At 37.1% G+C, this 9990-nt stretch overlaps 1 protein-coding gene across 3 annotated transcripts in view; it reads right to left on the bottom strand.

The window, feature by feature from the left end:
• Nucleotides 1–8206, bottom strand: part of MEIOB (meiosis specific with OB-fold) — a 50594-nt gene extending 42388 nt beyond the window's left edge. The window contains exons 1-3 of one of the 3 annotated variants that reach the window (XM_036739350.1): nt 8009–8169; nt 3186–3262; nt 550–607 (exon numbers count right to left, since the gene is read on the bottom strand). In XM_036739350.1, the coding sequence (XP_036595245.1) occupies nt 550–607; nt 3186–3254 (127 nt within the window). In that variant the 5' untranslated portion in view covers nt 3255–3262; nt 8009–8169. Of the gene's footprint in view, nt 1–549; nt 608–3185; nt 3263–8004 lie in introns of all 3 variants that reach the window. The other 2 variants (XM_036739351.1, XM_036739349.1) reach the window with 2 other exon arrangements.
• Nucleotides 8207–9990: the final 1784 nt, after the last annotated feature.

Raw genomic sequence — 9990 nt, forward strand, 5'->3', positions numbered from 1 at the left:
ACTAAGAGAAAATGGTATAGATCACTAAGGTTGCAAGGTACATGAGAAAACAGACTGAAGTACTTGAAATTTGTATAATATATTTAGAAGTTATTACGTATTCATACATATCCCAAGAATTCCTATTAAAGTTAAAAATAATGATTAGGTGATACAGGATATGGTAGAAATAGTTAAAAGGGGGAAAATGTAGTCAAATGAATTTTTTCCTTACCTAATCCTAAATAATAATTTTCCTCCTTTTTTCACTTAATTAACTAGCTCATTGATTGAACTGACCAAGTCAGCTAGTTGTTTTGGTATTATATTATAGACATAGCCTTGAATAATTATTCACTAGAAACATCAAATAACTTATCAAATAATATTTCTTGAGTATTTTCACATACATGACTCTTAATTAGGCACTTTATCAAACAGAGAAACATGGTTCTTGCCTTTTGGTAGTTTGACATGCATGACAAATTCAATCATTTAAATATCCTTGACTCTAATCATATAAACTTAAGCTACAGCTTATGAAAAATAAAGAGTTAAATGTAACTCTACTTTTTCTGTCTGGAAAGCCTTTGACATCTGTTTTCCCAATAACCATACCGATTATACTCTGAAAAACAAAAAGGTTATAGAACCAATATTAAACACAGATGTACATGGTAAATTTGATTTCATGGACTTGTTATATTTTACTGGTTATAACAAACATATTTTTGACTAGTAATCATTTAAAAGCATTTATTCTAGGGTGGCATGTAAATGAACAATATAAACATTAAACAGCATAAGGACTAATACAAAGTAGTTGGATAGCTAACTGCATTACAAATATATTATAGCACTAACCATGTTTCTACTTTATTTTTAATCACTAGGTGGAGCACAGTAACTGTCCTATGCTTTAGATACTTAACTGAATTCATTCAAAGCACATGTATAATGCAATTTAATTTCCTAAGGCCTTCAAAGCTTTCTTTTATACGGGATTTTTTTTTGACAATTCACATAAAATTGCTTCATTTCTTAACCCAAACGTGCTGGACAGTAACATAAATTAGATTGTAACAAAACCTATATATTGCAGCTGATAAATCAAAGTTATAAGCTCTAGTTCTTAAAATCTAGGTAGGTCATTAAATATCTTCTTTAAAACTTTATTGTTTATTTTAGTGTCTACCAAGAAGAATAAAAAATTAAAACACTTTTAAAACGTCAAGATTACAAGCTTTTTCTTACAAAGGATAAACCCATGCTTATATTAATAGTTCTAGCAGCTGTTGTTCATGTGGCAATAATTTGTTGCACTCAAACTTTAAAGAATTCCACATCCTAACCGAACTTCTGGCTACCCCCCTTGCATTTATGACTAATGTTACTATTTCTTTAGTTCTATATGAATATAGGGAACTCCTCTGAACTTTACTGAGGAAACTCAACTTGCTGAAATATTGGAAAAAATCTTTCTGACTTCTGAATCAGGCGTTTAGGAATCAATTTATATCCCCAAGATTAAACTTTGAAATGCAAACAATGGAAGTTATTTATAGGCACTCCTTCCATTAAGAAAACTAGACAACCAAAGTTAGAAATCAGGCAAATTGGGGTGCATGTGTCATCATTTGTTTCATAAAGAGATTCTTCACTTTACAAATGTATTCATTCCAGATTTTTTTATCTCCTTTTGTGCATTTAAGATTCTTCAATTTACACGCACACTCACAAACATATACATTTAATTGACATACAACATTTCAGGAAACCATGAATCTATCTAATTCATTTATTGGTGTGTGAGTGTGTGTGTGTGCTTGCGTGTGTGTGTGTGTGTGTAAATGCATGTACGTGTGACCGCAAGTTCTAAATTAAATGCATCTCAAGAATTTGAGGGGAGGATAAAAATTAACATTAATACAAATCAAAATTAAATCAATGAGATTATCTATATGAAGAAATTGACAAAAATTATTTGTAAATCTGTTATTGATAAGACTAAGGGAATTCCCAAGTCCAAGCAAATGACTAGGATGCTTCTTAAATCTCATAAAGCAGATGAAATTGTATTTAATGTAAGAAAAGTTGTGATCTAGTTAATTGTAAAATATTTGAGTTAATGTCATCACAACAGAAGGGAAGAGATTTACATGGAGTCTAGGAAAAAAAAGAATCAAAGGGTTGGATTTCTGTATTTCTTGAGCACTGTCCAGGAGAGGTGATCTGATGGTAATGACCACTACTAACAATTATCTAGACAGAAATATCCCTAGAGTAGAGAAAGGCAATTCATCAGGCTTGACAGAAATATCATTTAAGAATAACTGCCTTTGCTCTAATTCTATTGTCGCCAATTAGCCTTCAGATCTATAACTTTAGTCTCCTGAGTGGATCTACCCACTAGAAGGGAATGCCCTGTGCAAATGACCAGTACTAGTAATCCTGCCTGATATATCATCCATTATAAATTAATAAACTGGCATTCTGGTTTATAAATCCTTCTCTAGTGAGTTTAGTCAGCATGAATTGATTCCTCAGAGCTTTGTCACCACTGGGTGAACTAATAAAATCAAGATTCAGACCCTGCAAAGCTAAGGACCAGACCCTGGAATCACAATGTAGACATGCTGTGAACTCAGCCTAACAAGCTAGACAGCTTTCTTCTCTCACCCCCTTCTTTCTCTCCCACCATTTATATCCTCTGTGAAAATTGAGAATTCCTGTAGTGTGAAATTAATTTATGTTTCGATCCAAAAATTCAATTCAACATGCTTTTCTGGTGACAGAATACTTGAGATTTTTCCTTAAATCCATCATAATAATATAATCTAAGTCTATAATTGCAGTCACCAGGAGAATATACTATAAAAAAAAAAAACCCTTTTGGCTTCACAATGCTGAGCTTGACTAAATCTCAATTCAGCATTCAATTAAAATGATATAAGGAAGTTTCTAATAATTTCAAATAATGAATTACCAGTCATATTGGTCACATTGCCTCCCCTGTAGACAACAGAAGCATTAGTTTCCATTTTCCTAGAATATATACAAAGGAACAGGGCTACTTTACATCCAATAATTATAGTAATGCAATGGGTATCTATATACATGTCAATTACATTATTTTGAAGTAACATAATCTCACCATATAAAATTTCGTCAGTAAATAACAAAAGGAGTATGTCAATGAAACTCACAGGATGAGCCAGATTTGGACGGAGATCTGAAAGTGCAATGAAGTTCTCTGCTGAAAAGGAGTTCGCCATTCTTTTATCTGTAATTTTAGAAAATATCATTTGGATATGTAAATTATATAACCTAAATACATCAAGAAAATTTATGTTTAAAAAGCATTTTCTCTAGGAAAATACTTTTAATATTAATAATGTGATTTATACTATTAATTATATAACCCATTCTCTGGGAAAGGTTCATTCAACCACAAATATAATCAAGAAGAAAACAATGAAATGAATTTTTATATAGCATAATTACATTTTAAAGTTGATCTTTTACTATTCAAAAACAATAATTTAGCAATTTGGGGGTATTTAGTTTCACATAAGGGACAATTCAGTGGGTCATTTGCTAAGAAAAAATGTTTCATGAAACTTAAAGCAATATAAAAATGTTATAATTTAAATAACATAAAATCTTTTTAAAAAATACAACAAAACCACATGTATAAGACCCTTATTCTTTTCATTCAGTTACACCAAGGGCCAAATTATATCTCGGATATACATAGAGATGGATAGTACACTAATATGTGGGCATTTAAAAAGAATTTGTATATCCTTTACTAGATTGTAAGCTCCATTAAGATAATAATTACGTCTTATACATCTTTGTATCACCCACATAGCACCTTGCACACACTATGTATTCAATAAATATTTTTTCATAAAGAATAAAGTAAAGGGTGTTTTTGGTTACCCTTTATACTCATTATATTTTATATAGTCATTATGCTGTGGTTCAACTGTAGTGAAAATATTAGCTTTACCAAACTAACATGTGTGGTTACTTTTTCACTTTCTAAACCACAGATTTTTCAGGGAGGACCATGTATTTATTGTCAAGTCTATATGAATAAGCCCTCTGAGAACCTTATCATTGTAGGCTTCTTTACCAGAGAATTCCCTATGGCATGAGTGCCACTTAAGTGGTGTCCCAGTCTTCAGTATAGGCTTTCTGATGCGAGAGAAAAATGACTAGGTAATAAGTATTTCTAAGTTTCTTGCCCTGTGTGAAATCTTTCTGGGAGGAAGGTCAGGCTTGGTCTGATAATGACTGCATTGTGCATTTTCACTCCATGAAATCCCTGGCACCTTCCAAACCTATCATTTCATAAGGTCACAGAACTGGAAGTAGATTTGTGAATTTGTTGATGGATTTTCTGAAGTAGAAACAGTAGATGCATATGTATTTATATGCATTTTAAAAAAAATCTACCACTGACCAGTCTTTTGTGGCTTAGTAGCTCACCTTCTTGAAGGGGGGGGGGTGTTAGAACTCACAAAGTCCCTTCAGGTTTATGGTTTATGATTCAAAGAACATAAAGCATATGCTTATATGCTCACGTGTATCTAACAGCCACAAAAAATTAGTGGTTTGTACCTTTACTTGTAGACATTCTAGAAATAGAAAAATAGGTTAATCAAAGAACACTGACCAAAAAAATTTTAAAAATACTGACTCAGCTCTATGCTATAGTGTAATGACTATGAAATATTTGAAATGTTTCTAAAGTAAATTTTATTTACAATTTGGAATTAACACAAGATTGATGGCACCAACTACTTAGTTAAATAATTTTTAAGCTTACAACTAATTTCACTTTTGTGTTCGTATTATTTGAACAACTCGCATCTACTATCTCTTAGCATGGATAGTTCCCAAAGAACTCAGTGGACATTCTAGTCTTTTCCCCTTCATTTTTCAATGAAGCACCAGGCCAAAATCCTGTGGAGGACCTCTCTTTCACAGGACTGTATAACTGAAGGATAGCATTGTGATAGAGAGGAAATGAGTGTTGGCTTTCCAGCCAGAGACCCTGGGTACAAATCCCAGCTCTGTCACTTAGTTTGTAAAGCAATCAGAAATTTCCAAGATTCATGTTCAAATGTTTTTGTAAAATTTACCTTTGGTGCTTTTCTCATAGAATCACAGAATCTTAGAATTGGAAGGAACCTTGGAGACCATTTAGTCCAACCCATAACTGAACAAGAATTCCCTCTACAACAACCAATAATTGGTCATCTACCTTTGTTTAATTTAGGGGGAGTCCACTATCTCTTGAGGTAGCCCCTACTACTTTTGGATAGCTCTGTTAGGAGGTTTTTCCTGATAGCAAGTCTAAATTTGCCTCTTTGCACCTCCCACTCATTCTGGTTCTGCCTTCTGGGACAAGCAGAAAAAGTGTGATCCCTCTTCTATAACAAAGCCCTTTAAAAACTTGAAGACAGTTATCATTTTGCCCAAATAGTTTCTTCTCCAGGATAAACATTCTGACTTCTTTCAGCCAATCCTCTTATTACATGAGAGGCACTTCACCATGCTGGCTTCCTTTCTCTGGATCAGAGGTTCTTAACCATTTTTGTGTCAAGCATTTGGTGAAATCTAAGAACATCTTAGAATGTTTTTGAAAGCATAAAATAAAATACACAAGATTACAAAGGAAGCCAATTATATTGATAATTATAAAAATATCCTTTTAAAAAAGTTCATCGTTCCTAGGTTAAGAACCTTTGCTCTAGTTGTCCTCCAGCTTATCAATGTACTTTCTAAAATGTGATTCCCACAACTAACTACTCCAGATTTGGTTTCACCAAGGTAGACTACTGTGGTACTACCACCTCCCTAGTCCTGGACAACATGTTCTAAAATGCAGCCCAAGATCATATTACCTTTTTTTTTTCTTTAACTGCCATACAACACTATCGACTCATATTGAATTTACAATCCACCAAAAAAAAAAAAAAAACAACTGAACAAAAAATCCTAGACTTTTTCCAGAGGAACTGTAGTCTAGTCAGAGTTTCCCTATCTTGTAGTTGTAAAGCTGAATTTTGTAAGATGTAAGATTTATGCTTATTCTATTAAGTTTTGTCTTTTTAGGAAGTAGTATACTACAGTGGAAAGACCATTTGTTCTGGAGTAAAAAGCCCTAGGGCCAAACCTCACCCCACAATCTTACTACCTGTGTGAAGTTCGGCAAATCCGAAAAAGCCTTCGTGAGCTTCAGTTTTCTCAATAACCTCTCATGCCCCTTCTTGCTCTAAATCTGTGGTCCTATGAAAATCAGTTCAGCGTTCTAGCCTGTCAAAATCTTTTTAGATATTCACTGTTAGCTATCCCTCCAGTTTTGTGTCATCTGCTTACATATCTAACAATAATGGCTTTGTCCAAGTCATCGATAAAAATGTAAAATAGCATAGCACCAAGCATAGCTACCTGCTGTTTTCCATTAGAGACTGACTTCCAAGTTGGCATCAAGCCATTAATGGGTCTGACCATCTAATTTTAAATCAATTTGTGACTTATAAACAATTATAATTCTGACTTGTTTAGGGCATTTAAACAGTATAAGATGGGATCATTCTAAATTCTGTAATAAAGTACACTATTTCTTATATATTTGTTTAAATATTTGAATGATAGAAACCTATCTTGGAAAGAATTTGACTTGTCATGTAAAATGCATATGAAGTATGCTTTGAATAGGATTGGATAGTATTACTCTGGACAGAGTTTGTTCAATATAAAAATATTGATAAATATATAAAAGATTTAACATTGCTGCCCATAACAATGGCTCCCCGCCCCTCCCCCCCAATCAACGAATTTTTATTTGCTTGATAAATAACAAAATGAGAAATCTTAAAGGAATGTTTATTTCTGTGTCAGGCATTATTAACCTCTTTTTGGGTCATAGTCTCCTTTAGCAGCATGGTGAAGTCTTTAGACTCCTCAGAATAATTTGCATTTTATAATTGCATAAAATACACAGAATTACAAAGGCAATCAATCATATTAAAACTTTTTTTTTCCTATTCAAGATCAAGGATCTCCTGAAATCTGGACCCCAGGAGAGAATGGAAGAATCTTGGGATCATAAATCAAAACGATCAAACTCAGGGCCAGAAAGTTTAAATGATCTGGCTAAGGCTGCACAGCCAACCCTAATTATTTGAACCCTGGTCCTCTTACTCCTAGACCTGCTGTGTAGCTTTCTTCTCACTGCAGCATGTTAGTCAAGAGAGATCCAGCCTAGTAGCCCTTTATTAGGACCCCTCCTTATCAGCAGACTTCTTCACAGCTTGGGGAAGGGTAAAGTGGGGTTGAGGGAGGGACACTTAGGCCTGGGGTCTCAAACTTCTCGGAGATTTGCTTTAGCTTGTCGTGTAACTGAGAAAGAGCCCGAGACCCTGAGAGAGGAGTGGCCTCTGGGCCCACACTGGCCATTGGTTGCTACAGGGGTTTTCTTACCCAGGACCCCAGACTTCTAAGCCCCTGCTCTCTCCACACCACGAGGCCCCAGAGTTCCGCTGCCCCTCCCCCCACCCCTTCCTGCGCGTGCCTCCTTCCCTTCTCTTTAAACTCAGCTGCCTTCAGTCAGGCTACTGCGTTCAATCCTAAGGGGCAGGGACCGAATCTTATTTGTCTCTGTCTCTCAGGGAAGAGCAAGCACAGCGCCCTGCACGTAGTAGGTATTTAAGAAATGAAAGGGTGAACAGAATCCCACAGATTCCAACAAAACCTTCCAGGGCCCATGAGTGAGCCCTGGGGTCATATTTGATAAATTTAAATGGACTTCTATTAAAAAACCATGTGTTAACGTCAGTCAGTTGAGGCACTGTGGGCAAAGGCGCGGCTACGCGCCCAGGGGGCTGCTCCGCTCCGCCTCCTGACTGAAAAAAAGGCCCCCTCTAAGGAGGCCGGCCCTGACTTGAGAACCCCGCCCCAGCTCGTCCCCTTCCCCGTAACTTTGCCTCCTTCGAGGTGAGGTCGCACCCACCCCTGCCAGTTTCGGCCTCCAGTTCCGTGCCAGGCAGGTGGGGCAGGGGTAGCTAGTGTTGAGAAAGGCCAGCAGCAGCAGCAGCAGCAGCAGCAATCGCTTCCCGCCTTCTCCGAGGCTCGCGCCCAGCATACGTCCCGCGTGCCACTTCCCGCGTCCTCAGCCTCGCGAGACTTTGAGCCCTCTTTCCCCCTCCCCCCCCAACCCGCGCGCCTGCGCGCATGTGTGTTAGCGTTTTCCGCGCCTCGCTCCGTGCTTCAGTTGAGGCCTGCTAGGGGTCTGCGTCCCGTTAGCTGGGAGCCCTTCTTAGCCACCTCCTTTCCCTTCTCCCGTTTTTTGAGAGCTCGGGCTGGGGAGCATCGGCGCATAGGGCCACCTGTTTAATTTATTTCTGTGAGGAGGAGGGCGGATGGGGGGAGTAATGGCCAAAGGTCTCCACCCCCTGCCCCTGAGTCACCTCAGTGGAATAAAACCTCTGCGTAGCCCTGGGGAGAGTCCCCCTCCCCTCCGCCCCCGCCGGAAGTGCACCTCAAAAAGGAAAAAAGAGGCAGCAGGAGGGGAGGGAATGGGAGTGAGAATGGGAATGCCAGCTCACCTACTTCCTGGCTGGGTGACTTAGCCTCAGACTTGAGTAACGAGTTGGGGGAATGTGAAAAGGTTTAGAATGAATTCTCGAGTTAGTCAAAACTTTCAAGTGGAACCTACTTTTAAAAAAATAAAAAAAGGAGGGAAAAGAATAAACAAACCTAGAAGGGTAGCAGTGGCCCATTTGGTGGCAAATCTGAACCACTTCACAGGTTTTAGGCCCAGGAAGTATGTCAGCGTTGTACCGCAAAGGACTTTGTACTAGGCATTGGGTTTGGATAAATCCTGTCTGTAGAGGGTTGGATTTGAGGTCAGGAAGAGCAGAGGTCTTGAGAGCTGTCTCAGACAAAAGCAGGGTGACCCTCGCTCAGCCTCAGTTTGCTCATCAGTAAAATAGAACTATAGTAAAGCCAGCCTCATAGGGTTGTTGTGAAGATCAAATGAGATAATATGTGAAGTGCTTTCGCAAACCTTAAAGTGCTAGGTAAATACTAGCTATTGCCTTTAGTCAACACACATACTGGTGAATTTGCTATTATAAAGTCTATGGCATGCACTGTTCTGCGGGGCTCTCTTATGAAGATGTTGGTTGTGATCATTTAGTTCATTCACTCTCCTAGCTACATGGAAACAATGTAAATTAGGTATGTAGAGTGGAAGTAAATTCAAGATATTTAATTGCTGTGTGCTTCAGTAGGGGCTTTTTTTAGCTTGTCTTTCAATTAAACTCATTAGTAAGCACTTATCAATGTGCTATATCTATCTTCTAGGCCCTGGAGATGGTACAAAATAAAACAAAACAAACAACCAACAGTTCTTGCTATCAAAGAGTTTACCTTCTATCAACCAGAAATTTAATATGTGTATATTTTAATGTATTTAATATCTGACTTTAAGTCATGTAAAATTTATGGGGAGAAAATTTGTAACTCAAAATCACGTGGAAATCAATGTTGAAAACTAAAAATATTAAATAAATAGAGGAAAGCAAAAAAAAAATCATGTAAAATTGAAAAAAGATTGCCATTCAGTGTTTTTAATACTGTTGGACAATACTTGTGTCAACATATTTACTGTATTAGTAAAAAATATAGCCATATTTACTATATTAAATATATTTTAACTCTATATTAATAATCAAGAGGCAGAGAAGTTACGTTCTTTAACGAGCCAGATCTAGTGAATTTGTCACCAACACTACTGAATACATGAGGGCACCTAGGTGGCACAGGCTTGTAGTCAGGAGAACATCTTCCTGAGTTCAAACATTCCTCAGGCAGTAGCTGTGTGACCTTGAATGAGTCACTTAATCCTGTTTGCCTCAGTTCCTCATCTGTAAAACCAACTAGGGAAGGAAATGGCAAACCACCCCACTATCTTTGCCAAGAAAACACCAA

The sequence above is a fragment of the Trichosurus vulpecula genome, chromosome 9 (genome assembly GCF_011100635.1).
Source record: "Trichosurus vulpecula isolate mTriVul1 chromosome 9, mTriVul1.pri, whole genome shotgun sequence".
Taxonomy (NCBI): domain Eukaryota; kingdom Metazoa; phylum Chordata; class Mammalia; order Diprotodontia; family Phalangeridae; genus Trichosurus; species Trichosurus vulpecula.